Source organism: Oryzias latipes, chromosome 2 (genome assembly GCF_053564925.1).
Source record: "Oryzias latipes strain Hd-rR chromosome 2, Olatipes_Hd-rR_3.1".
Classification (NCBI taxonomy): Eukaryota; Metazoa; Chordata; class Actinopteri; order Beloniformes; family Adrianichthyidae; genus Oryzias; species Oryzias latipes.
The window spans coordinates 49312166-49340128 of NC_136238.1; the positions used below are offsets into that span (position 1 = coordinate 49312166).

A 27963-nucleotide genomic window follows, 5' to 3' on the forward strand; every position below is an offset into this window, starting at 1 on the left:
GCGCGCGCACGCGTGCTTGCGTGTGTGTGTGTAAGGAGAGAGCCCCCCCTCTCTCCTGTGAGCGCGGGGGTGTGAGCGCGGAGCGGGGGGAGTGTCAGAGAACCGTAAATTAAAAATAAGGTGTCTCCCCCAAAAGTTTTGGAGTCTTTCTTAGCCCACTCTGGAGGCTGAGGGTTCAGAACGGAAAAGAGAACCCCGAGGAAATCTCCCGTGTGTTTCTGACTACGGTCAGAAAAGAGAAGTCATTGCGCAGGAAAAGTTCAACACTTGGATCAAACTGTTCGGACAGCACAACGTCTGCAAACACTTCCTCACTCAAAACTCAGAGAGAGCACATAAGACGGCCGACCAGGCCAGCCCTCATTATTACTCCCCCGTGTATCCCCTCAGGAGCGCCCAAGGCAACGCCTCCTTCCGTCGCCGCCTTGCCTCCATGACAACCGCAACCACAAAAGTCTGAAAGAGGTCCGTGGAATGCGGAAATACTGCTACGTAGTCCTCAGAATGTCTACGTTTGATAGTTTCAGCATTGTATAGTGGAAATGCAAAAATCAGATACGGGTCACTTTTAAAAGATGATGTAAGCGGGTCGTCAAAAAATTCGGATATGGGCATCAAGACCTGCAGTGTAAAGCCGGCCTTAGAGCGTCGTTGTACGCCACCTCCAGCTTTCTCATACTGGGTCTTTTATATTTTTCCCAAAGATGAGCTATACAGTATAGCATTGAGTGGAGGACAAAATGCTTTAAAACAGTGTTTTTAACCTTTTTTGGGGCCAAGGTACACTTTGTCCTCAACAGAAATCCTGCAATACACCAACATCCAAACATGGAAAACAGGAGACTCCATAGACTGGATTGATGTAGAGTCTCTCCAAGATCTCACCTGCATTTTTTCTAACAATTGAGGCAGAAAAAGCTGCAAATAGCAACTGTTGTAACAAAAGTTGTGAGAGTTTTCAATAATAATTTTAAACTACAGTTGAATATTTGTCCAGGTATGTTTTTCATTCCAGTTTATTAACAAACAATTTTATGTAACCTCACAAAAAACCAAATCAGAACTAGAATATGTTCTTTCTAAACAGTGTTTTTCTATAAATATTATATTGTATTATATTGTTTATTATGTTTTATTTGTTACAATTTAGTTTAAAAATGCCTGTTGGCCACTTAGCCTTAATCCTGTTTCTTTTATTGCTTTTATTTAAGCCTAGCTCTTCAGATTTTTCAAAAGTGAAGCTGAGTTTCTCCTTGATTACAGATATTAGTAGAAAACTGTTTCAGTTAGAAACATGAAGTGGATCAAACACCAGGATGTCTGGCTGCAAATGATAAACTCACATCATGAAGGAGAACTGAACTGTTTACCTCTGATTTCATCAAGATAACTGTTAAAAGGAGTAGCGTCATAACAGAGACGCTGTCACCCAATGCATCATGGGAGATGTAGTGATGCAGAAAGACTCTCTTCTCTGAGCTTCATTGTTTTGTTCTCTTGTTCCACGGTCTGACACCGGATTCTGTGGAAAGCTCCACCGCTAAAGACGAGCTTTAGCTGGTATTTCTGCTGGAACTGAGAGACTTTATGAGCAGAATCAGAACAAGGAAGTGAAGACTTTAACCACTTCTGATTGGTCAGACTGATGACATGTGATTAAGCCTCCAAGAATGATTGGTGGAGACAGTGGCCGTATTTGGTTTTGTTTTGTCTGAGTTTTATGTATTATTTCTGTATCAGAGTGGGATTTGTGTTTTTTGTGGATCTTTGTTTGTATGTCTGTGATTATTTTCAGGTGTGCTGAAAAGGGTGTGGCCTCCCATTGGACCAGAGCTGGAGGAGGCAGCCTTAAAAGCCACCACATGGACCTCCATACCATGAGAAGGGAGCCTTGCTGCAACAGCCTCCACTGCAGCTTAGCCCTCTTCTCCATTTTGTTTTGTATTTCACCACCTGTTTAGTTTGTGTTGCACTTTGTTTCGTAGTTTGTAGTTTTGTGCCCACTCTGTTTAGTCCTTCGGTTTATAATTGTGTTTAAGTAAAGCTGTAGGTAGGGATGGGAATCGAAGCCCCATGAAGCTCTCATGGGGCTTCGTGTAAATGTGCCAGAAAAATGAATGAAGCATTTGGGGCTTCGAAACCACACAGAACAGCGGCATCTGGTGGCAGACAGGACATATATCATCTACTCCACTAAGTTCCTTGCCCTTGTAACACTTCAGTGTGGAAATAAAACAAAGACAATGTTTGAAGATTTGTGAGGAAGTGCTTGTGTTACATTGTGAATGCCATGTATAAAGTGAGAATGAGTGATTGTGAACCAGGGTCTAACATGACTGGGTGGGATACATGTTATAGATTTTTATTTAAAAACAGAATTTTCTCCACTGTGCTGGGCTTCAGCCTGTTTCGTCTTTGGCTGACGATTTCACCAGCCTTGGAGAAGATCCTCTCACAAGGCACAGATGAAGCTGGTGTGCATAAAAACTTCATTGCCAGCTTGTAGAGATGTGGGTATAAAACCTTGTGGGTAACCCAGTATCTCAGTGGGTCCTGAGTCCTTGGGATGTGAGGTTCCTTTAAGTACCTAGAAGGACATTAATAGCCTATTGTCATGCACCAGTCTAAAATGAGCAGAAGTTATGATGAGGATTCTAATCTTTACTGTACCTCTGAACCTCCACTGTTGCACTGGCAGTTGTGCTGGTCACCTGCTGTTGAACCCCCACATGCCTGTCCAGCAGGGCCCAGAGACCACCATCTTCCTGCTGACTTGAAGGACCTTCTCTAGGTGGCGACTGTGGCTGTGCCTCTGGAAGTAGCGCCTGCATTGTTGCAGCACACTCTTTAGTGAGTCGCTCTATGGCCGTGTGGGCAGAGCCTTGGCTGCAGAACCCCAGCTCTTTAAACCTTGGGTCCAACAAGGTTGCCATTGACAGAGCAGTGACCTTCTCCAGAGCTGAAAACCTCTCATGGAGATTGTTCTTCAAGTTAGTGGCCAGTTTTTCACCAAGTGGGTGTGTGATCTGACCACACCTGCTTGAGATGTAATGTTTCAGCATTTTGACCATGGGAATGACTTTGGATGCTGACACTCGTTTTTCTGTCGAAAGCTCAACTGTGGCCTCTTGAAACGGTGAAAGAATGCTCAAGCAGTGGTGTATGGCCTGGTAGTCCTCTGAGGTGAATGGAGGAAGGTCTGTATGGAGGGTGGCCAGAGCTGCCCCCAGTAGCTCTCTCTCCTTAACCCTTGTGCTATCCTATGACCCCACCCCTCCATTGACGTGTTCTCTCTACCATGACAAAGGTGGATAAAGGTGGAAAGATTTCATGTAATCCATGGACACCAGTGAAGATCACAAATCATTGAAGAAAAAAGGTTCAGAGCTCTGTCTAGTGGGTCTAGATGACCCAACTCCCAATGTTAAAGTGCCTAGGATAGAACAAGGGTTAAACAGCCTTTCCAACATATTAAATGTGCTGTTCCATCTTGTTTCCACCTAAGATAAGACAGCAAGCACGTTTTAAAGGAGAGAGGTAAGTAACACAATAAACAACTGCAAAAACATGTGAAATCTTAGATTAAAAAAAAGAAAATGTTTCACCTCTTGTATTAATTTGTGCTCTGGCCTGGCCAGCTGTCGCTGCATCTCTGACAGCTTCTCCTTCGCTGTGGTGCTGGATTTAAAAAGACCGACAATCCTACGCCCCTTACTTCGGATATCCTCTAGTTCAGGGGTTTGGGCAAGGGACTTTTTCACCACCAAATTAAGCATATGTGCAAAACACATTATGTGCCGAAGCAGTAATATATTAGCACATGCAACCATGTTGGGAGCACAGTCTGTAACCAGGCCTGTCACCTGGAAGAAAGATTACAACATGTTCACAAATCATGTATATTAGGTAGTGGGAGGCCATATTGATGAATGATCTTGTACTTTATTGATCTGGCTCGCACCTTCCCTTTAATTCCCCATTCTTCCATGAGAAGATTTTTGGCCTCAGCCAAGTGAGCTGCAGTGTGGGTTTGGGGAAACTTCAGAACCCCCAAGACCACAGAGGCCAGCTCCACCTAGAATGAACAAAATCAAACTGAGATACATAAACCAAAGCATTGCACAAAGCAGGGGATACCTACCTCCTCGGTGATAAAATGGCTTGTTACAGCCAAGTAAGCGTCCATGTTAATGGATGTCCACATGTCTGCTGTAAGGCTGACAGCAGAGGCCCTGCTAACCACATCTAAAGCCTTCTCCTTTTTGGCTTTGTACTTCTCCTCCACCATTGTCCTCAAGGCCTTCCTATTAGGAATTATGTAGGATGGGTCCAAAAGGTTGACAAAAGCCTAATAGTGACAAATAAAATACAGCTTATTATGTACACAAAAACATAAATAATGTAAATGCTATATAATATTAGCCACCTTACCTTGAAGCCTTTGTCTTCAACAATTGAAAATGGTTGTGCATCCATTACAATCATATCCACCAATGCAGAATCAAGTTCTTGCTTTCTTGACACTGCAAATATATATATGAAGATAGAAAAACTATTTTAATTGTAGAAGCTGAGCCTCGAACCCACAACCTCGGCATTCTCATGTCACTGATCTTTCCACTGAGCTATCTGTTTAAGTTCTTACTTTGTGTGCCATTAGTTGGATATATTCTCATTACAAATATGAGGTGGATTGAAGGCTTGATTTGCCGACTGCGGAGTTTCAACATGATGAACGGAGCGGAGATGTCGCATCATGGAGGATGTACTATCATTTCAGTCAGACAACTCATGCAGTAGTAATAATATTTATTTTTCACATCTTTTAGTTTGCTTTCACATACTTTGTTGCTTTCACATTTACTTTCCTTTAAGTTGGCATTCAGTTTCCTCCGAGTAAGCATTTTGCTTTCCTTTAACTTTGCATTTCACTTTCCTTTAGTTTGGCATAAAACTCCGTGCAATTCCAAGAGACAAATTTCCATAAACTTTTGGGTAATAACTACCCCCAACACCAATTTAATCAAGGTTGGAAATAAATTAAATGTATATCAGTATGTAATCAGATGAAGTGTGTTTCAGAGGCATTCTATATTCAGACTTACAAGTATGACTGCTATGTGTGGCACCTTTGACCGTTGGGCCGCTCCCATTCGAGTACAGCACCAAGAAAGGAACAGGCTATCTAGTGGATCTGCTATGTGTGACCCGGCACCATTGACCGTTTGGCCGCTCCCGTTTGAGTACAGCGCCACGAAGGGAACATACTATTTATTGAGTCTGCTATGTGTGACCCGGCACCTTTGACCGTTGGGCCGCTCCCGTTCTAGTACGGCGCCAAGAAAGGAACAGGCTATCTAGTGGATCTGCTATGTGTGACCCGGCACCATTGACCGTTTGGCCGCTCCCGTTTGAGTACAGCGCCACGAAGGGAACATACTATTTATTGAGTCTGCTATGTGTGACCCGGTACCATTGACCATTGGGCCGCTCCCGTTCGAGTAGAATGCCAAGAAGGGAACATACTATTTATTGAGTCTGCTATGTGTGACCCGGCACCAAAGACCGTTGGGCCACTCCATTTCGAGTGTAGCGGCAAGTTCACGGCACAACTTAACATACAAGTCTGAAGCTTCCACTGGAATAATATAATAAAGCTTAAGTGATATCCATAATTTAAAAGCTTACATCTGAGAACTATGAACGAGCTTAACGCTATATTTTTGTATGCTTCCATCCGGCTCATAAGATACGAGCCCAAGTAACCTTGAATTTCGGGCTGCAAGCATATCGTAACACAGCTTAGAACGTCCTAATTTTGAGGCTTCCACCCAGCAAATAGTTTTCAATAAAAATCTTATCTGAGATTTTGTATGCCATTCTGATACTAACATATCAGTTGATTCAAGTAAGATAACTCATTGAAACTCTGAAGAGGTTTACCATCCCATCACTTCAGTGCAGGGTAGGTGCGTGGAATGCAGTCGTCGTTGCATATGATCAAGGTGAAAGGGGCAACAATCTGCAGGGGGGCTGCAGGACGAGCAGAGACTTTGGAACTAGAAAACCATCCGACTTCGTCGAGGGCTTGACGTCCTCCTCCAGAAACTGAATTGCTGACCGGGGAGTATGGGTCACAGGCTCAGGAAGCGATGCATAGATAGACAAAGCAGTATTAGTCTTGGCAATGAATACATAAATAATATAGACCTGATTAGTTTAGAAAGCCTAAGATGAAAGGGAATTAAGTCCTTTTAAGAACAACTCTGAGAAAGAGATATCAAGTAGTGAGTTTAAAGAGAAGGTTCTGTGTATTCATAGTACCATAGAAAGCCATTAGCACAGACAGTCTATATGGAACCTGCACGTAATATATCAGCAAAATATATATTTTTATATATGCACCAATAGTAAGAGAGAAGTAACCTTTATTCATTTCCGGAGGGACGCACCTTAGGAAGGCCACAGAGGAGCAGGCGAATAGAAGGATAACCAAGGTCCAATGAGATTACGTAGAAGAGGAATGTCGCCATCCCATGTAGCATGGACAGCGGCTCGGCTAGATTTGAGGTTACATACTTGACATCATTGGTTCATAAAAGGTAGACAACAAAAGCACATATAACATAAAGTTAATGGCAAAGGGGTGCCTGGAAACCATAATGAAGAAATTTTGAGATTGAAGAGAGATCATAGAGTCTGATAGTATTTAAAATGGCTGAACCTCATGCATTTAGAGGCGGATGACAATAAGTCTCAAAAGGAGATACTCTTAGTTGAGTGTCATATGCTTAAAAGCAGGGCGGACTGAGGATTGGTTTGCAACAAAAAGTTTTTACTCTTGAAACTGAAGCTAGAGAGCATCAGTGAAAAAGTCCACAGCCAGGAATTTAGCTTGTAATATAAGTTATTTAAACACTAAACTATGTTCAATGATGGCACATTACTATTTATTATCGCACGCTTGAAATAAGCTTTGTAATAATCTCCACGGCTGAATTCTCTCAGGACCACATGAGCCGTTGATGGACCATTAGAGCTGAACGTTTGGATTAGCAACCAAACATTTTCAGGCGGTCGGACATTCATAAAACAAGTCTTCATACATTTCTTCTCTCCCTCAAAAGAGGGTGGAGCCACAAACAAACAAAACAAAACAACACACAACAAAGGGGGCCCAATAGAATTACACTAAGTCCAGCACAGGGTTTCTGAGAACTGAAGTTAAAAACATGACATACACAACAGCTGAAGGAAACTGACACATAACCCATCTAAGCCAGAAGACGCCACCGGGAGGAACAGAGAGGCAGAACAAAGGGAGCATCAGCAAAATCAGCCTTCCCCAGCCATGCACTGCGTCCGGTGGAATAAATCATAGAGATGGCAAGGTCAGCCAAAGAGCAAAACAAATTTGGACGGATCACGAGGAAGAAGATGCTGATGACCCCCCCCACAAATGGAGGAACCGAGGTGCTGGCAGTTCTCACTCAATCGCGTCAAACCTAAAAACATGTGAGAGGCCACCTTAGGGCTGACTCACCTATTTTATTTACTTATTATTTATGTTTTAATCATACTGTGAAGGAAGAGCAGAAGCGGCCGAGCTACAGCGACCAGTCTGGGTCTTGGTTGTTTGGAGCAAACAGTTTTGTTTAATTTATTTATATATCTACTTGTGTATTTTCACAGTCCAATGCGTTCTCAATAACAACTCCCCCTACTGAGCAAACACCCCTGCTTATATAGCCTTGTCCCAATTGGATCAAACCATTACCGAAGGGATGCGGGGTTAACAGCTGAACACCCCTTTCAAAATGGTTTCAGCTGAACATTCAAAATGGCTGCCAAGCATCTCAACAAACATTTGTCCAAACATGCCCTGGTGAGGAAGCAGGGGAGCAGAAAAACAGGAAAATTGAGTGGACACAAGTTGACACACACCAGTAACAAATGCCACTTTGTAACGCTCACAGAAGAGACAAGCCCATAACTGAACAATCCAAATGCAGGTTAAACTAGTAAATGTGCAAAGCTTCAACAGAAAAGAAACCAAACAAAGAGCCACCACACCAAAGCCAGCACCGAATGAAAGCCCACACAGCGGAAACCAGACCAGGTGTTGAAGAAAACGCAGTGCTGCAGTAAAGAAGGATGAACAACTTACACACCTGGACTTAAATAGGATGCTGCACAGGTGAGTTGATTAACTGACCCACCCTAGGGGAGTGGCCTAAGGAAAAGCCTGCCTGAGTTGCCTGCCCGAAATGCTCCCAAGGTTGCTCACTAAATGCAAATTCATGTTTGCAAATCAAACATTGCACCTAAAAAAGAAATGGAAAGAATAAAAATGAGTCCTTTCAACTGACAGACATACCTATAAAACTGACATAATCAGCAATCGCTACTAATAAAATAACGTTAATAGTGTATTACCTTATTTGGAGAAATCCAGTTGAAATGATCCCAAGCCACAGAACGTTTTTTACCGGGTGCCATGACGTTGATTCTTACGATACACGGGAAACAACAGAACTGGTTGGGAAACGTTGTTTGGGATTCATCTGTATTTATAGACAACAGCGCGCCCTTCTGATCAAACACACCTGAGATCTGAAACCTGGTTCAGGTGAGCGATGCATTTGGCGCGTCATACGTCATCAATCACGTGATCTGCGCTGGTTGACACACGCTTCGAAATATTGTGCCGAAACCCTCTGTTTCATGAAGGTGAACCGCGCGCCGAAGCCCCGTGTCATACGGGCCATCCCTAGCTGGGACTTTTAATCAAATTTTTATGGCTTATTTTTTTTACCTGTTGCAACTGTTTTTAGATTACCATTTATTGAATCCCTTTTTACATTTTTAATTGTTTTTAGTCATGTTTGCACAGTATTTTATTGAGCTGATCCAATCACCAGTGTGACACATGCAGTATGACATTTTTATTGAATTATATGGTTATTTAAATAATTGTATATTTCTTAAAATACAAATATTAAAGTCTTGTAACATTAAAACATGGATATTAAATATTAAATAGATTGTTTAAATAACAGAAAACTGTTTCAGCAAGTTATGTTGAGTATTGGTGACTATGTTGAGTCCACACAAAAAGTCAAGGTGCTCTCATTCTTGTCTTCAAGTGAAATGTGTGGAAAAATACACCCATTGAAAATGCTTTGGCAGTGAAAGAGCCTACAGTGCAGCAACATAGAAGCCAGAAAACATAAAAGGGCCCTCCGTCTTGAAAAGAGGTGGTCTTTTATAGGTGGTTGGCTCCACCCCTTACCCAACAAACACATTTAACATTTAAAATTTAACATTTCCTGAGAAACAAAGGAAACAATTACATGCATTTTCCTGATAACAAATGCAACATAAATAAATGTTCTTAATTTAACAACAAACTTTAAACAAAAATGCAAAAAAAATTATTTTGAATTTAAAACAGGCCTCTCAAAGGACAATTATTCTTTTGTTAACCCTTGTGCTATCTTAGATGACCCCCCCCCCCCCTTCCATTGACATGTTCTCCCCACCATGACAAAGGTGGATAAAGGTGGAAAGATTTCATGTAATCCATGGACACCAGTGAAGATCACAAATCATTGAAGAAAAAAGGTTCAGAGCACTGTCTAGTGGGTCTAGATGACCCCACTCCCAATGTTAAAGTGCCTAGGATAGCACAAGGGTTTAACAATAGGCAGGTCCACTGGACCTCCTGGATACAGGAAGTGCCCTTAAAAAAATCAGGATGTAAACATTTTTTTAATACAAACTTTATTAAATGTAACAATTCAACACAAAACAATGCAAAACAGCAACAAGAAAGGAACAACCTGGGGGTTATCACATTTTACACAAAGACATTGAAACTGACGCACTGATCGAATGTTTTAAATGCTGTCTTATTGTGAGAGTTTCTTATTGTTTTTGTTCTTATTGTTGTTATAATTGCTTGAATTAATTGATAAAGACAGAAAAATGAGGGGTAAGATTTGTAACTTTGGTAAATGGCGTATACTTATAGAGCGCTTTCTACCCTCTGTCGAAGGCCCAAAGCGCTTTACAGTCACAGTTCCATTCACCCATGCACACACACACACATTCACACACTGATGGCGGGTCAGCGGCAGAACACTGGCACCAACCTCCCACCAGAGGAAAGGTGGGGTTCAGTGTTTTGCCCAAGGACATTTCGACACATGGGCGTGCAAGGTGGGAATCAAACCTGCAACCTTATGATCATGGGTCGACTGCCCTATCACTGCACCACGGCCGCCCACCTTGGATTTGTGAATGTTCCATTTGCATAAAAACAAAAGGTTAATGATGTACAATTGTTCTTTTGTATGAGATGGAGAGTGGGTGATGCCAAACATTACGTGTTCTAAGTACAGGTGAAAGTCAGAGTCAATGTGGGCGGAAATGAAATGACAAACTTTAGACCAGAGAGTGGTGGAAAAGGTACATGACCAAAATAAATGTACAGCATCTTCAGGGTGTTCTTGACAAAAAGAGCAGCTAACATCAATATCTTCTTTGAACCTTTGCAGACATAGTTTGGATGGATAGAATTTATGGATTAGTTTGAATGAGATTTTATTCATTAATTGGTTAAAAAGTATTTTGCTGGTAAATTCCAGATCTTTTTCCATTCTAATTGTAAACTAAATTATTCCAATAAGAAACTACATAAGGAATGGAGACAACATCCTTCTGAAAGAGTGAGCGTATACTGCGATTTGTATCACGTGAAGAAGAAAAACAAATTCGGTCTATTTCTATTTTAGTTGGATCAATTGGTAATAAAGTTGCACTATGCAATGATGAACTTTTGAATAACGTAGTATAACACACTTAGGAATTGCTTTTAAAACAATGTTATACTCCGTTTTAGGTATGGAAGTAAACAAATAAAATGTTGAAAACAACCAAAAACAGAAACTAAACAAAGTGAATTGCAATAACTGTTGGAACTTTACAGCTAAAATATGGAATTACATAAATGCCAATAACTGAAAGGGCGTAAAGACAACTAAGCGGGCGTATTTAGGAACTGAGTGAACCTTCAAACCGCGCAGGCGCAATCCTAACTGAGCAGTGATCTTGCGCGGTCAATTCCTTTTTGCGCGCTCATGTGGATTTACGCTCAGTGTTAAGGGGGCGTTTTTGTCACTTTTGATGCAGGAACCTTTCTGGTTGACCTGATTGGCCGAAATTTGCATCTGTTATCGGCGAGGCAGAGGGGCGGGACTTTCATTTTTTAGTGTGGGGGGGGCGGGGGGGGGTAACAGGCGGCCCTAGAGCTGCATGTGGCTCTCTGCCTTTTATGATATTTTCTATTCACAACCATAAGGTGAAAGTCTTACATTTTCTCCAGAATGTACAGAGCGGCCCTAATGTGTTATTGTGTGACTTCGGTAAAGAGGATCTAGGAGAGAACAGCATGATGACGGTACGGAGAGAGGAGAGGACGTGAAAGAAGATACCCCCCCCCTCATAGTACAATGGTGCAGTTATGAGCATAATGCAGAACAACTTTGTTTGGAAACCCTGGAAATGCAAAGAGACATGATTATGAGGCACAGTTTAAACTGAAAACTATCAGCTACGCGGAGGAACACGGGAATCAAGCAGCTGCAGTTCGGTTAATTAGATCTTCATAGATTCGGACTTTCTGCTTCAATAACTCCTCTGATCAACGTTCAAATGTGTCAGCAAGTATCTCACTCATTTTGTATTAACACAGAGAGTGAACTTGTAAAGGAGGATATGGGTTCAAAAACTGTTCGTAAGTGACACCACTCTCGAACCAGGAGTGTCGGCCAGAACACTACTTCAAGGCCTGGATGAGGCTGTTTCTGTTAGTTGGTGCGTGGAATAAATGACAGCAGGCAGGAGGTTGACTTCAATAATTGTAATCCACGCTTCAGGCTTTACATCCTTTGGTTTGACATACAGAGGCAGGTAAATTTCCATAGGTGGATGAACACAGGTAGGTGTGTGGTCTCTAATAAATACAAACACAAATATAAACTTAAGATGCAACTTAAATCACATAAAAAGAACAAAGAAGTCAGGAGCGCCCACGTGCGCTTTATGCTCATTATTGACTAATTAACGCTTATTTAGCTGTGCACTACGTAAACATGCTGAATATTTGAACCAAGTTACTCCAAGTAACATATATTAACATGAACTTACTTTGTCATCAACGCACACTAAACTTCCAAGAAAAACTTCTTCATTTCAACCTGCCACGCAGCGGCACTCTCACACGCACGGAGGAAAGCAGACAGGCAGGTGCCGTGCAGCAACACGATGACGTCATCACTCTTGTAATGAGCATGCGTCTAACTCTAAACAGAACTTAAAGGGACAGGAACGTATTTTAACCATAATTATCTGAGTCTTTTGTACAGCCGCACCCAAAGGTGCGCAGTACGTTTGCTCCAACAAAAGACAACAAAGGAGCAAAGTAAAAATCTTACAAAGTCCCATTAGAGTCTTTCACAGGGAGCTCAGGTAAGGCGATTAGGCGGGCAACAGGTCGAGTGTAGGTCCTGTCCTTCACTTTCACGTCAGCTGACCTGACACACCCATCTGGGCTATGGTGCACCTTGATGACATGTCCAATAGGCCACAGTGCCCTTGGGAGCTGGGGATCCACGATCATGGTGACTGAGCCTTCCGTTATTGGGTCTGTTGAGGACTGCCACTTCTGACGTATTTGAAGTCCGGGAAGGTACAACTTGATGAAGCGGGTCCAGAAGTGGTCTGCAAGCACCTGCGTATGCTTCCACCGTCTTCGGCTCAGGAGCTCATTCTTTTCGTATACCACTTGTGGCAGTGCTCCGCCGGGCCGCCCCATCAGAAGACAATTAGGGGTCACGGGATCGGGGTCACTAACATCAGCAGACACATAGCCCAGAGGTTTTGAGTTCAGAATATTCTACACTTCGATCAACACTGTTCGGAGCACTTCTTCTTGAACGGGCTGTACTCCAACTGTGATGTACAGCGCTGTCTTAACAGATCTGATCTCCCTTTCCCAAACTCCTCCAAAGTGAGGAGAAGCAGGAGGGTTGAAATGGAACTGAATCTTGCTTGGGGCTAAGAGTCGCTGGAGGTCTGGAGACATAGCAGCAAATGCCTCATTCAACTCTCTTTCTCCACCTTTGAAATTAGTTCCCTGATCCGAGTACAGCTCTGCCGGGGTTCCTCTTCGTGCAGCAAACCTTCGGAAAGCCATTAAAAATGAGTCTGTGTCCAGGGAACTCAGAACATCCAGGTGCACAGCTCTTACGGTGAGGCATTTAAATATGATCCCCCATCTTTTCTCAGATCGACGTCCTATCTTGATGTTGAATGGTCCAAAGCAGTCAACTCCTGTAGAGTAGAAAGCAGGCTTGAAGAGACGGAGACGAGCTAGTGGCAAGTCAGCCATTTTCGGAACCGATGGCTTTGCTCTCCATCTTTGACACTCTGTGCAGGTTCTCTGGAGTTTCCGAATTACTTCCCTGCCTCGTAGAATCCAGTATTTGCGTCGAATTTCAGCAAATACACGCTCTGGACCTGGGTGCCTAAGCTCATTGTCATAGTTTCTGATGATCAGATGAGTGAATGGATGTGAAGGGTCTAGCACCACTGGATGGAGAGTATCATAAGCCAGGGTTTCTGAGAGACGAAGACGGCCACCAACTATGATTAGCTGTCCAGTCTCATCTAACTCAGGGGCCAGAGTTAGCAAGCGACTGCTGCGTGGGATATCCTTGCCTGCCTTTAGAAGCTTTAGCTCACTGGGGAAGCTATCCTCTTGAATGCGCTTGAGTAAAAACAACTCGGCTTGACGATAATCCTCAGCATTTAAAGAAGTGTCCTCTTTGGTCGCCCCATGCAGCTTCTCTGCTGTAGTACGGAGCAACTCCTGCCAGGAGTTACTTTGACTGAGCTCACTCATCCTAGGACTTGCAGGTGTAGCTGACATCCCACAGAAAGTAGTCTTCCTGAGCTCATCAGTGGTTGGAGCATTTTTCTCATTAGCTGCTGGAATTGTTGGCCATGTGTCTGGATGCATGTGGAGGAAGGGGGGTCCCAAACTCCATCTGTTGGCTTTGCTGAGATCTTGCAGGGTCTTGCCTCTGGTAATATCATCTGCAGGGTTTTGAGCAGAGTCTACATAACGCCACTGATGATGTTGGGTTAGCTCTTGGATTTCCGCTACACGTGTGCCAACAAAGATCTTAAAGCGACAAGACTCTGACTGCAACCAGGTCAGCACAGTTGTTGAATCTGTCCACAAGAAAATGGCTGTGATTGGCAACGTGAGCTCATCCTCGAGCAGTTTGGCAAGCTGTGCTCCTGTTTGGGCAGCGCAGAGCTCCAACCTGGGAACTGAATGAAGCCGTTTTGGGGCTACTCTGGAGCGGGCCATCACAAAGGCGAGGTGAGTGTGATTGTCTTCACAGACCATCCTGAGGTATGCCACTGCTCCATAAGCCAACTCGGAGGCATCACAGAACACATGCAACTCTCGTCTTGCTACTGACGCAGCTTCACTTGCAGGTAGGTATGGACGGCTGAAGACAATCTGAGGGAGGAATTGTAACTCAGCCTCCCATGTCTTCCACTGCTGCAGGAGGTCAGGTGGTAGCTGGGGGTCATCCCAGCCTCTTTGTTTATCCCACAAATACCTGACTAGGATTTTGGCCCTGGTGGTGTAAGGCAAAATGAACCCCAATGGATCGTACTGACTAGCAAGTACTCTGTAAATGTTGCGGAGTGTGGGAGCACCATACTGGACTGGGCGATGTTTGTAGCCAAGCATATCAGTGGCAAAGTGCCAACTCAGACCCAGGGTTGATTCAGGACTGTCCGTCCTGTCTTGCGTTAACCAAAGTTCTGCACTACTGGAACGGTCTTCTTCTGGAAGGTGGCTAATGACCTCCGGAACGTTGCTAGCCCATTGTCTGAGGACAAAGCCAGCCGAGGACAAAAGAGCTCGGAGCTCGTTGACAAGATCTCTGGCTTCTGTTTTTGTTGGTAGGCTTTGAAGACAGTTATCAACGTAGAAACTTTTTTCAATGGAGGTTCTCACCTTGTCTTCTGGCATGCAGTGATCCTTTACATGACGCTGCAGTGCATATGTAGCACAACACGGACTGCATGTGGTGCCGAAGGGCAGTACTTGCCATTCATAAACTGCTGGTGGTTCATCAAGGTCCAGGTTGCGCCACAGAAAACGGAGTAAAGGGCGGTCTTCAGGAAGAAGGCGGACTTGGTGGAACATGCCCTTTATGTCACCACTAATGGCTACTGCATACTCACGGAACCTAAGAAGAACTCCAAGAAGAGAGGCGCCCAAAGTGGGGCCAGGCAGTAGATACTCATTCAAAGTCTGGCCTTGGTAACTGAAAGAGCAGTTAAACACGAGACGGTCCATACCGTTGTGACTGACGAGGTGATGTGGTATGTACCAAGCCTCCTTTACGTCACTCAACTCTGACTCTTCAACTTTGGCAACATATGAATGAGTTTCTCCATCTCTGCTGAGTAGATTTCAGCCTTTTCCGAGTCCTTCAGGAGTCTTCGCTCAATAGCTCTCAGGCTTGGCTTCACAGCATCAGGGGTTATTTGCAGGCATGGCATATCTTTCTTTCTGAGCAGAGGAGTAGCATAACGAGATACACCACTGACCTCCACCCTTGTTGTTCTGGCCTCAAGCATCTCAACAGCGAAATGGTCTTGCTTGGAGCGAGTCACTATTTTGTCTATCCTGAGGGGGATGGTGTCAGTTTGCCACAATTTCTCCACATGCTTCATCAGCTCACTCATTTGGGGTGGAATGGAGGTCAAGAAGCACTGCTGAGATCTGTTGAACTGACAAACCACATTGGAGGGGCCTTGCAGTGTCCAGCCTAACCTGGTGTGGATTGCAGCTGGTCCACCAGGAGGTCCCAACCTAACAGCCTCAATAGGAGTGAGAAGGTGTGGATGGTCGCTACCTATTAACAGCAACGGTTGGATCTTCTTGAAGGGCTGGATAGTTAGTCCTCTCAGGTGTTTGTACTTCTTCTGTAGTGACTCGATCGGGTATGTATGATCAGCGAGATCAATGTGGGAGGCCGTGAAGGCATTCCTGATCTGGTACTTAGTCTTGGAATTAGCCTTTGGTGAAATGGTAAAGGATATACAGGAGCCTCTCATATTCTGTATATCTTGCCTGATTGTGCGTAGAGGAAGGGTCTCTGGGTCACCTTCAAGCCGCAATTGCTGGGCGGCACTGGGTAGAAGCATAGTCCTTTCAGACCCATCATCTAGGATAGCATATGTATCCAGAATCTGACCCTTGTTGCGGATGAGAACTGGAACAACTTTGAGAAGAACACGGCTGTTTGCTGTTGGCCTGTCGAGATATAAAACCCCAGTGCATTTCTCACCTCCATCTTGTGGTTGGCGTGCTGTGGTCTCTAAAGACCTCTTAGATGGACTTGTGTTGACATCATGGAGAACCTTTAAGTGACGACCTTGGCATAAGCTGCAAAGCTTCTTCCGGGTGCATTCTGCAGCACGATGAGAGCGGGCACAGCGCCAGCACCTTTGGTTGATTTTGATCCATTCAGTTAGCTGCTCCTTTGACAGTCCACTGATTGCTGTACACTGACTTAAGTGATGATCTCTGTTGTCACAGTAAGCACAATATGGTGGGGGGTTCTTTTGTAGGACGCTGCTTGGTGATTTAAGTGATTGAGTTTTGGTTTCTGCTCCATGAAACACTGCAGTGGAACGTCTACCGGATGGCCCCTCAGGGTTCCGATCCTGTGGTTTATCTCTTACTCCTCTTGATGGTAGTTGGCCGTCAAAGTCTTGACACCAAGACTCGTACTTCAACCAGCTGGCTAAGTCTGCAAGTGTATATCTTTGGTCAGGGCGGTTGAACATGCACCTGCGGAACTCTGCTCGATGTTCAGGGGGTAGCTTACTAAGTAGCTGTGCTACATGAGAGCCACACCGCAGCTCCACATCCCCATCAGGGCCAAGTGTCTTTAACATTCCCACCAGCGATTGAACCTGGAGGGAAAACCTCTCAAAGGCAACAGCGTCACCTCGCCTGACGTCAGGGGAATTAATCACTTCAGCTATTCTCTTTAATGCAAGCTTATGAGGTTGACCGAACTTCTCATTTAAAGTTCTCATGGTGTCTGTGAATGGCGTTGGTGAATAGATGTAAGCCTCAGCCACCAGCTTAGCATCTTCCAACTTCAAGTGATTAATCAGCACCTGGTACTTGAACAGCTCCGTACTGTCAGGAGGGAGTAAATTCTCCAACGCCATCTTCAGGTGGGCGAACTTTCCAGGGTCTCGGTTGACGAGGTTTGGGATTGATGGACGAGGTCCATGGTAAGTTGCATCCAAGCTTGAACTCCGACCATACAACTGACTGGGTGCAGGGGGACGGTTAGAACCAGAACTAGCCTGAAAGATGACATTTGGTGAATTCACATGCTTGTGATAAGGTGTTGATGCTAACCTGATGGGCGATGGGGATGCTGGGAAGTGATCTTCACCATAGTTATGTTGTGTTGGCACAGCATAACGGTTGTGCCAATTACTCTCTGGAGGTCTTAAATCTGTGGCATTTGGGGGTTGCCTAGTCAACAATGGCTGACTTTGCGGAGTTGAGAGCGCTTGGCTGCGCAAAATCTGAAGCTCTCTCATCATTTTATCAAGTCGCTCCAGCATAGGTGAGTGAGTTTCTACCTGCTCCTTTTCCTCACAAACTGGAGGTGGGGGTGCTGGCCAATCTTCTTCTTTAACATTTTTCCACCTTTCCTAGTGGGTCGGCATATGTTCTTTGGGTTGATTGGCAGGGTGGAGCAGTATTAGCAGAGTCCATCATCCTTAAAATGTCCCGTTGCATTGCACACATGTCTTCAAAATCCGCACCCATCCGAATGTGTGATTGCTGAAGGAGGAGCCTTTCCTGACGGATCTCCTCAAGCTCAGGGTTTGTGGAAATAGACTGCCATGGCTTCGGTGACAGATCATATTGAAGAAGGGTTTGGTCTCTCAGCCGGTCATGCATAGGACTAAGGGGTGGCTTCTGGACCACTAGGTTTTCTCGCTCATGCCACAGTCTCTGAATCTCATATCTGGGGTCTATTTCTGATGCAACTGAATGTCCGTCTGAGGTCTCACTGGCTGCTTCAGGTGAATGGGTCAAATGTTCTCCTGTCTCATGTCCATGGAAGGTTGGATCTGTGAAATCCACCACATAATCTTCAAATCGAAGAGGGGGACGTGGTGCGCGTCGGGGACGTGCACCACTTGCTTCATAGTTCAGAGCTTCATCCATCTCAACTGGTTAAGGGCAGTGTCATCCGGCTCGAAGGACCAAAATGTAAAGGAGGATATGGGATCGAAAACTGTTCGTGGGTGACACCACTCTCGAACCAGGAGTGTCGGCCAGAACACTACTTCAAGGAATAAATGACAGCAGGCAGGAGGTTGGCTTCAATAATTGTAATCCACGCTTCAGGCTTTACATCCTTTGGTTTGACATACAGAGGCAGGTAAATTTCCATAGGTGGATGAACACAGGTAGGTGTGTGTGTGGTCTCTCGCTTTATGCTCATTATTGACTAATTAACGCTTATTTAGCTGTGCACTACGTAAACATGCTGAATATTTGAACCAAATTACTCCAAGTAACATATATTAACATGAACTTACTTTGTCATCAACGCACACTAAACTTCCAGGAAAAACTTCTTCATTTCAACCTGCCACGCAGCGGCACTCAAAGTGCGTACCCTGTGAAACACAGTCTGTAAAAATGAGTGAACTTTTATAAAGTGAATACATGTTTATGCTTATATGAACTGGAGATGAAGACTCGTCAGCGTAGTCATGCTACATTATTATTATTATTATTATACTAAATTTTTCTTTAGAAAGTCAACCTCTATTTTATTGCTTATAGTTTTAAAATTTAATAGAGATATGAATCATAACATAAATGCTCAGTAGCTTTGAAGATGCTGTAGTTATTGACACCAAACCTCCTGTACTGACTAATCATGACCTTATTTTCCTACTTCAATAAAGATTATGCAAAACAAATTCTAGCATCTTCAGAGCTATTTTTGACCAAATCTGATCCATTTGTAAATATGAAAAATTCCTAAAAATAAACAAAGTGAACAATTGACATATTCTTATATATCACAATAAGTTCATTATTAGTCCGTACAGAAAGTTTGGTGACAGTAGCTTCAGTATCTTCATAATTACTGATAACTTTAGTCATGATTCATATCTATTAAAATCTGAAAAAGTAAATACAACGAGATAAAATAAAGATGAACTTTCCTACAAAATATTTATTGTAGCAAGAATATGCTTTATAATAATTTTATGATTTTTTTGCTGAGATTATTGATTTTTACACAGTGGTGTTTCACAGTTCACAGAGGTTGCACTTTGTTGACGGTCCCTTAGCAGCCAGCTGCTGCATGTCTGCATTCACAGCTTATAGCGAAAAATTCTGATTAAAAGGCAAAAAAACGATCTTTTTTCTTCAGAAACGCATTTGTGGTTCACTCTCTGTGCTAATACAAAAGGATTGAGATACTTGCTGACACATTTGAACGTTGATCAGAAGAGTTATTGAAGCAGGAAGTCTGAATCTGTGAAGATCTTTCTAACTTATAGAACCTCAGCTGCCAGAGAATTTAAGATAATGAATATATGGTTCGCAAGGAAAAGGAAAGGCCTGTTGGAAGATCAACTCAAGGCTCAGCGCTGCTACTTCCAGCAGGTGACCGTGAAAAGCTGTCCATCCTCCCCCCTTACTGTGACGCAGCGCCGGCGAGTTACGCCACACTTTGGGACTGCAGGACTTAAACTTGGCCTGACGCGTCTGCTTTCACTGTTCTTTGGAGCTGCATAGCAAAGAGACGGACGCTGATGATGAGGAAAGGGAAGCCAGCGTGTCTGATAGAGATGTAGTCCAGCTGTTTCAGATGAGGACTTTGATGGATTAGAAATGCTGATTGATGACTGAAAAAATAAATCACAACCAACTCAGTTTTGCGCTCGCTGCCTTTTTTAAACACACACCAGCGTGTATGTTTCACCGGTGTGTGTGTTAACGTTAAATACAGAAAAAACACTAAACTGAAACGGCCCCGTTTAATCCAGTGCTGTTGTAAGGAGAGGAGAGGAGGGGGTTATGAGAAATAACATGGCTTTAATTGTGTGTCTGTCTGGCAGGTCAGTGTGTGGTGTGGCTCTTTGACTATCACAGTTAGAAACTTCGGCTCTTTGTGTCAAACTTGTTCGAAAGTGCAGCGGGTTTTTTTGTGCTGTAAGTTTTTCTCATGTGAAATTCACTGCATTTGTTACCATTTTAATGCTTTTAATCCACGTCACAGCCGCCGTTCCTTTTCTATTAAAGCCCCAAAATTAAAGTCCCGCCCCGCTGCTTGACATGCAAATATCAGCCAATCAGATCAACCAGAAAGGTTCCTGCCCCTAAGTGACAAACACACCCCTGAATACCGCCCCCAAGTGACAAAAACGCCCCCTTGACACTGAGCGTAAATCCAGGTGAGGGCGCAAAAGAGAAATGACCGAGCAAGATCACTGCTCAGTTAGGATTTCAGCCGTTCAGTTGTAAAATACGGGGTCGCTTGGTTAGAATTGCGCCATCACAGTTTTAAGGTTCACTCACTCAGTTTCTAAATACGCCCGCTTAGTTGTCTTTACGCCCTTTCAATTATTTGCAGATATGTAATTCCATACTAATAATAATACATTTTATTTTCTGGACACTCATGGCCGCCTCACAGTTCAAAAATGTGTAAAAGCATACAAATACAACGATAAAACTCCACAAAACACAAAAAAGTTAACAGTTAAAAGAGTAGTTTAAATATTATGTGCTGAATGCATGACGATAAAGTTGAGTTTTGATATGTTTGGAAAACTGAGAGAGCTAGTCCATATTTTGCAGATCAGAGGGGAGGTAGTTCCAGAGCTGCAGGGCAGAGCTGCCGAAAGCTCTGAGAAAAATCTCAGATAGGCAGAGGTGAAGGACGGTGAAAACAATCAAACTCAACCCACAGACCAGCTCCAAAGACCTACAACGTGATCCGGCTGCAGATGGTGTCACTGTGCATCGTTCAACCATTCAGCACACTTTGCACAAGGAGATGCTATATGGAAGAGTAATGCAGAAAGCCTTTTCTGTGCACATGCCACAAACAGAGTGGCTTGAGGTTTGCTAAAGCACATTTGGATAAGCCAGCTTCATTTAGGAATAAGGTGGTGTGGACTGATGAAACTAAAATGGAGTTATTTGGACATAACAAGGGGCGGTATGCTTGGCAAACAAAGAACACAGCATTCCAAGACAAACACTTACTACCCACAGTAAACTTTGGTGGCGGTTCCATCATGCTTTGGGGCTGTGTGGCCACTGCAGGTACTGGAAATCTGTTCAGAGTTGAAGGTGACCTGCATTCCAGTCAGTATCAGCAGATTCTTACAAACAATGTTCTAGGATCAGTGACAAAGCTGAAAATGGGCCAGGGCTGGATACTTCAACAATACAATGACCCTAAACACTGCTCTAATTCTACAAAGGCCTTCATGCAGAGGAACAAGTACAATGTTCTGGAACGACAGTCTCAGTCTCCAGACCTGAATATTATTGAAAATCTGTGGTGTGATTTAAAGCGGGCTGTCTATGCTCGTCCATGCTTCTGACGGAACTGGAAATGTTTTGCAAAAAGGAATGGTCCAAAATACCTTCAACCAGAATCCAGGCCCTTATTGGAAGCTATAGGAAGCGATGAGAGGCTGTCATTTCTACAGAAGGAGGATCTACTAAATATTGATGGCATGTTTCTGTTGGGGTGCCCACATTTACGCACCTGCCTATTTTTGTTTAAGTAATTATTGCAGTTTCTTTAAATCCAATAAACTTCATTTCACTCATCAAATATATCTGTGTTCATCTGCTACATTATATATTTAACTGAAATTGATGATCCAAACAACCAATGATTTATGAAGAAAAATCTCCAAATTATCAAAATAATATTTTGGGGTATAACATGTTGCTGTTCTAAAATTTACTGATTAAAAAAATTCATATAGAAAATTCAAAGGTTTAAAAAATGTAGAATGTGATGGAACAGAAGAACTTGTGTATGCTTCCCTCTGGGACTCCAGGGTCCAAAAGCCTCCACTGCTGTCACTGCCTGGTTTATACACTTTCACGGATCATACAAGTAATGGGTGGAATTGTTGCGTGTTACGGGTTGAGGCTTTACTCAGGGACAAATGCAAATTTATTTTAATTAATAACTTTTATCAAAATTGAAACCAAAAAAATCATTACTATCAAAAGAGCATAAAAAGAACTTTAGATTAATGTAAATATCATTGACTTTTTATAATCAAATTGATTGCTAGTGAACTTTCAGTTAGATTGTGAGGCACATGACAAATTTGGTGGTGTAAAAAAAAGTAAAACATAATTTCATTATTTTTATTAAATGGTATTCAATTTTGCATTTACTTGTATATATTAAGCTGTGTGAATAAATAGCATGATGAGCAATTATGTTAAATACAGCTTGAGGTAAGACAGGGACACAAATTGTGCTTTTTTTGTGGAATTGCTGCAGAGCCTCTGGAAACACGTCTTCACGCCATCATCATGGTGTCTAACAGCCCCCCCTCATGTGTTGGATTTTTAAAAACACATTTAGAGCCTGAAAGAACATCCACAGACCAAACTGAATCATAGTTTCTGGAAGAAGGCCCAGAGTTTCTCAGAACGTCTCAACACGCCTACATGAAAACCTTCAGTGTCGCCATGTTGTCAGTGACCTCTGATGTGTTTGTCTGCTGCTCGTTTCCTCACAGATGAGAAACAACAGCTTCACCATGAAAGCAGAGAGCAACTTTTTCACGAAGACTCACCGAAGAAGAAAACGGAGGAAACTCCAACGTCTGTGTCTGCTGAACAAACTCTGCTGACTGACTTTGAGAACAGAACTCCTCCCTCTGCGTGTGTGTGTGTGTCCTCTCTGCAGTTACAAGAAATCATGTGACTGCAGCTGCTGCAGTCAACAAGCAGCTGAAGAGAACCTGATCATATTTCAGCTCTGAGGGGCTGAAATGATCACGTCCTACCAGCTCCACTCTGGATTTGGGACCAGAAACCTTTGAAGATGTTGGAGCATTGTTGGAGAATAGACTGACAACATTGACCTTTGACCCCTCCCTCATGTGTTCCACATCCAGCTGCAGACACACCACTACAGCTCCCATTCCACTTCTGATCAAGCAGTTAGAACCAGAGCCTGCATTTGCAGCAGGTTCCAACCCACTGACCACTGATCCACACAGGGGGACGTCCTAAGGGGCGGAGTCAGCCACTGGAGAAATGGGGGTCACTCTGGGCCTCTCTGTGTCTGGACCTTCAGAGGAGCCCCAGCGCTGGTCTTTGCTTGGATTTGGTTTAGACTTGTTCAGAGTCAAATGCATGTTTTAAGGGGAGGAGGATTATTTGGTTGTTGCTGTTTTTGTTCCTATTCTTCCAATCCACTATATGTCCCGTGTTGAATTCTACTATTAAAATGTGGGAAACAAATGTTTCTCAAATCCAAATCAATCCAAAAGCCTGGAGACTGGATGGCCGTGGTCCTCCCTTTGACCTGGACACTGGTTGCCATGGCGACCTGGACACTGGTTGCCATGGCGACCTGCACACTCACCAAGCTGGAACTTAGAAGAAGTAAAAGAGACCAAAATGATTGATAAAGCAGGTTTTCCAGGGAAATCCCACAAAGTGCTTTCCAAGCTAGAACTAAGAATACCCAGCATGCATTTGGAAAAACTCCTTAGCTTCTTGTGGAAAATGATGAGTCATTGGAAAAGCATTCTCTGAATGCTCAGAAAACTTCCTCTAAGGTTGTGGTTGTTTGGAGAAGTCCTCCTCTTCCCAGAATTCCTGAAAAAAGCCCTCATTTCTCCTGACCATCTTCAAAGCCACTTTCTGCTTTAGTTTAGTCCAAACTTGCTTTATGCTGACAACATTTCCAGCTTGAATCCATCTGAAGAATCCAAGGAAACAAACCAATCTAAGTCTGCATTCATGCCACTTCAGAACCAACAAAGCATGTTTCCAGGACGCTGACTTACCAATAGAACTTGGGATTTCCTTTGCAGAATCCTTCTCCGTGTCTTTTCCTTTGTTTTTCTCCCCAAAACCTAAAGCAGAGATTTTTGCTGAGCTGCAGAACAAACGTCTGACTGCTTTAACCGCCGTTGATGGTTTGTTGGGTTTCCCTCTATAGCTGCTATGGTCTTGCTATGGTTGCTAGGTAACGCTGTCTTTGATGATGATGACGTCAGAGTGGCCTCTAGAATGGACTTTTTTCTTGTGGAACCAGGAGCTGTAACCTTTAGGGCACTAGGACCCAGAAAGAGGTCCAGGCAGTGACGGTGTTCAGTGACGGACTGCGCAGCCGCACTTCCTCCAAACGCCACTATTCATCAGCGCGTGGAGCGCCAGAGTCCAAACGGGCTGAAGGCGCTTTGATAAAGCGCTCTGGAATCCAGCTATGGTGTGCTAAACGTCAGGTCCAGAACGGAAGATGCCATCAATGAAGTCTGTCTGTCAGCAGCAATCCAACGCTGATGGGGTTTAGCTTGTGGAGGATTTGAATGTTCATTTGCTCTCAGGTTGGTTCTGGGCTGGAAGCCCCAACCCTCAGTTCAGTCAAGGTAGAAAGATGCTAACCAGCTGTTCCCTCTGTCACCATGGAAACACTTTAAAGTGGGACAGGATTTTCACGGAGCGGACTTCTAGACGTGGAGGATAAATCCTCCAAGATGAATTCATCAGACATGAATCAAACAGTCTTTTCTCCATAGAACAGAATGAAATCCACTGTGTTTTAGCAGCGTCTGCAGCATCACAGAGACGGTGTTCCACCAAAAACTGGGACCTGTCACATGTTGTTTCCTGGTGACAGAGCTGCAGCTTTAATGTCAATGATATAGAAGAAGAAGAATCCAAAACATTGGACTGTTTTCATGTGATCACATGGAGGCAGAATTAGGAAATCTCTAGGAAATCTGTCCTTGTTTAGTCAGCATGTTTGAATTGGAGTTTACAGTTAGATGACAATAAAGACGTGTTCAGTTAAAGCAAATCAGAAAGAGTTAAAAAGTAAAAGACCGAAGGTATTTCTGTGTAAAATTGTGTTATCATTTCACCCGATAGAAAATATGTTATCAAAAATTAAATGTCTTCTTCTCCTGTTTGGAGGTATTTCAGTTCATTAAAACTGACATAAATGAGTCACGTTCACTGCAAACTGTGCAGAAGGCATGTTCTTTCTAAAACTGGAAATAGCACCAACCTTTTTTATCACCTGAAGCTGATTCTCCATTTGATAATTCAATAAAAATAACATTTCATTTCCTCATTATAAAGCAACTTTATTGGAGTTTCATTTGTCATTGGTCTTTTTGAGCCAAAATCCTGAAGAAATCAAAACAAAAGGCTTTTCCAACAGAATCAGAACGTTAGCACGTGACCTAAGTTTGTTCACTTTGTGCTAAATGTTGATTTCTTTGACTGTTGTGTTAATAATCTCAACAGTTCTCTGTCGCCCTCTGGTGGTTCATCAGAGAAGCCAAACTTCCACAGAAAGTGAATCAATAAACATGAGCTAATTCTTGATGCAGGTTTGAAAACACAGATGGAAAACAGCATCAATCCAAATATTAGTCAATGTTTCCTTGAATGGAACAATTTCAGGATTTGTTGTCATAAAGTTGTGAGAAACTGTCTTGTAAAGTGTGTGGTGACGGTCCACTGTGGAAAATGACTGTTTGTGGAACATTGAGATGTGCTCAGTGATTTGGCTTTAGGACACTTTGGTTTCATTTCAAACGTTGGTTTCTCCTAAATCTACAAACTCTCTCCACAAACTGTCTCCTAACTCTCAGGGATTCCTGCTGCTGGCAAAACTCACGGCTCAAGGAACCACTTCATGAATCAGTCACGCTTTGGAATGAACTTTATTGAACAACATGTCATGGTCTGGAAGAAGCCCCAGTTCCAGCTGACAGAAGTCTGCTTCTGATCCATCAGATCTACCTAGCAACAGAAGCAAAGCTTCACGTGTTGCAGCAACAGTTTCCATGTTTGGGAGGATCTTCTGAAGAACAGCTCAGTTCCAGATCACATCATGATGTTTGATGTTTTCTTCATTCCAGGAAATCATCTGTGTCTCCTTTGATCTGTGCTGAGTCAGCACTTTGACTTCTTTTCAACTTTAGATCCATCATTTACAATCAAGGATTTATTGATAAATATGATTTATTGACAGAAAATAAAGAGTAAATGTATTTCTCATCCAGCAGTGATTGTGGTGTTTGTAAGTCTTTTATTTTGAAATTCTTCAAGGATGATCACCTCGGCCTGTGATTTTAGACACATTCTCAACTACAATTCAATTCAATTCAATTTTATTTGTATAGCCCAAAATCACAACAACAGTCGTCTCGATGGGCTTCGAAGTAAAACATGAACTCAAAAGGATCATGAATACAAAGAGTTCAATAGGAAAATACAAAAATGAACTAACAAACTGACTAAGCTATACTGGCATCCCTGCCCTTAGACCCCCCTTCGCGGTAAGGAAAAACTCCCAAAAAACCGGATTCCGGAAAAAACGAAGAAACCTCAGGGGTGCCCACATGAAGGAGGGATCCTCCCCCAGGACGGACAGGCGATGTACCAGAACTCTTAGAGAAGAATTAACTTATCTAAATCTATAACTACATATTTAAAGTCCAACAGACGAGCTTCATCCAGTCGTGGTTGTGGGGACAGTCAAAGGCGCGAGTCAAGCTGGAGACAGGAACCACAGGAGCAGACAGGAGCAGAGACGAGGTACTCGGTCAGGTACAGAGCAGAGACGAGCCAGAGATGAGCCAGAGACAGGAACCACAGCCAGGTGTAGGAGTGGAGCAAAGGCGAGGTAGACGGTCAGGAACTGGAGCACGGATGAGCCAACTGGAGTCTGGAAGCACTCCCACTCCCCAGGAGGGGAGAGGAAAAGAGGGACAATACATGAATCGCACTGCACCAAACAGAGGCATGGAGAACTAAATGATAAATTATGATCAAGAATAGAGGAGAGGAAGGGTAGAAGTAGAAAAGAAAAGAAGACAGAACCCCAGTGCACCATAGTTACCCCAGCTTCAACTTCTAGCAGCCTTTTAAAATAAATAGTTAAGTTTAATTTAAACAACTTAACATTAAGTTAAATAATCTCTGAATACTAACTAGTCTGACAATAAGCCTGTCCAAAGAGGAATGTTTTCAGTCTAACTTTAAATGTAGAAACTGAGTCGGCCTCTCTTACATGAGCTGGGAGTTTATTCCATAAGACAGGGGCTTGGTGGCTAAACGCTCTACCTCCAACCGTACTTTGACTAATTCTAGGAACCACAAGCAGTCCTGCATTTTGCGAGCGAAGTGTTCTCATTGGATGGTAAGGGACTATGAGGTCCTTAATATAGGACGGGGCCATTCCATGTAAGGCCTTATAGGTTAACAGGAGGATCTTGAACTTGATTCTGGAATCAACTGGGAGCCAATGGAGCGAAACTAACACAGGAGTGATGTGATCTCTTCTGCTAGTTCCAGCTAACAATCTAGCTGCTGCGTTCTGAACAAGCTGGAGACTTCTTAAGGAACTCTTAGGACACGCTGCTAACAAGGAGTTACAGTAATCCAGCCTCGACGTAACAAATGCATGAATGAGTTTTTCAGCATCACTCTTAGAAAGTATATTTCTGATCTTAGCAATATTCCGCAGATGGAAAAAGGCAGTTCTACACGCCTGAGATATGTGAGCC

At 43.3% G+C, this 27963-nt stretch overlaps 3 protein-coding genes and 1 long non-coding RNA gene across 8 annotated transcripts in view; 1 reads left to right on the forward strand and 3 right to left on the reverse strand.

The window, feature by feature from the left end:
- Positions 1 to 23132, reverse strand: part of LOC144988961 (NLR family CARD domain-containing protein 3-like) — a 204062-nt gene extending 180930 nt beyond the window's left edge. For 2 of the 5 annotated variants that reach the window (XM_078940400.1, XM_078940395.1), the window contains exon 1: positions 23002 to 23114. The gene's annotated coding sequence lies outside the window, so the exon portion shown is untranslated. Of the gene's footprint in view, positions 1 to 23001 lie in introns of all 5 variants that reach the window. The other 3 variants (XM_078940396.1, XM_078940408.1, XM_078940417.1) reach the window with 3 other exon arrangements.
- On the reverse strand, positions 1201 to 9514 carry LOC144989351 (E3 SUMO-protein ligase ZBED1-like). The gene is made up of 7 exons (XM_078941630.1): positions 5944 to 9514; positions 4432 to 4523; positions 4142 to 4348; positions 3962 to 4075; positions 3606 to 3863; positions 2671 to 3500; positions 1201 to 2587 (listed from the first exon to the last, which is right to left on the reverse strand). Exons 2-6 carry the CDS (start codon positions 4483 to 4485, stop codon positions 3357 to 3359), a joined length of 777 nt encoding a protein of 258 aa, XP_078797756.1. The 5' UTR covers positions 4486 to 4523; positions 5944 to 9514; the 3' UTR covers positions 1201 to 2587; positions 2671 to 3356.
- Positions 11692 to 22985, reverse strand: LOC144989073 (uncharacterized). Its single transcript, XM_078940987.1, has 2 exons — positions 12211 to 22985; positions 11692 to 12016 (listed from the first exon to the last, which is right to left on the reverse strand). The coding sequence occupies exon 1, from the start codon at positions 15446 to 15448 to the stop codon at positions 12959 to 12961; it is 2490 nt and encodes an 829-aa protein (XP_078797113.1). The 5' UTR covers positions 15449 to 22985; the 3' UTR covers positions 11692 to 12016; positions 12211 to 12958.
- A 457-nt stretch (positions 23133 to 23589) lies between the features above and the next one.
- On the forward strand, positions 23590 to 26456 carry LOC144989679 (uncharacterized). Its single transcript, XR_013653909.1, has 2 exons — positions 23590 to 24768; positions 26044 to 26456. It is a non-coding gene; the product is annotated as an uncharacterized LOC144989679 (long non-coding RNA).
- Positions 26457 to 27963: the final 1507 nt, after the last annotated feature.

Coding starts and splice junctions, on each gene's coding strand:
- LOC144989351 (XM_078941630.1), bottom strand. CDS start 4,485: ATGATTGTAATGGATGCACAACCATTTTCAATTGTTGAAGACAAAGGC. Junction 4,349..4,431: donor TTGAAGACAAAGGCTTCAAG/GTAAGGTGGCTA, acceptor TGTCACTATTAG/GCTTTTGTCAACCTTTTGGA. Junction 3,864..3,961: donor AATGGGGAATTAAAGGGAAG/GTGCGAGCCAGA, acceptor TCTTTCTTCCAG/GTGACAGGCCTGGTTACAGA.
- LOC144989073 (XM_078940987.1), bottom strand. CDS start 15,448: ATGGACCGTCTCGTGTTTAACTGCTCTTTCAGTTACCAAGGCCAGACT.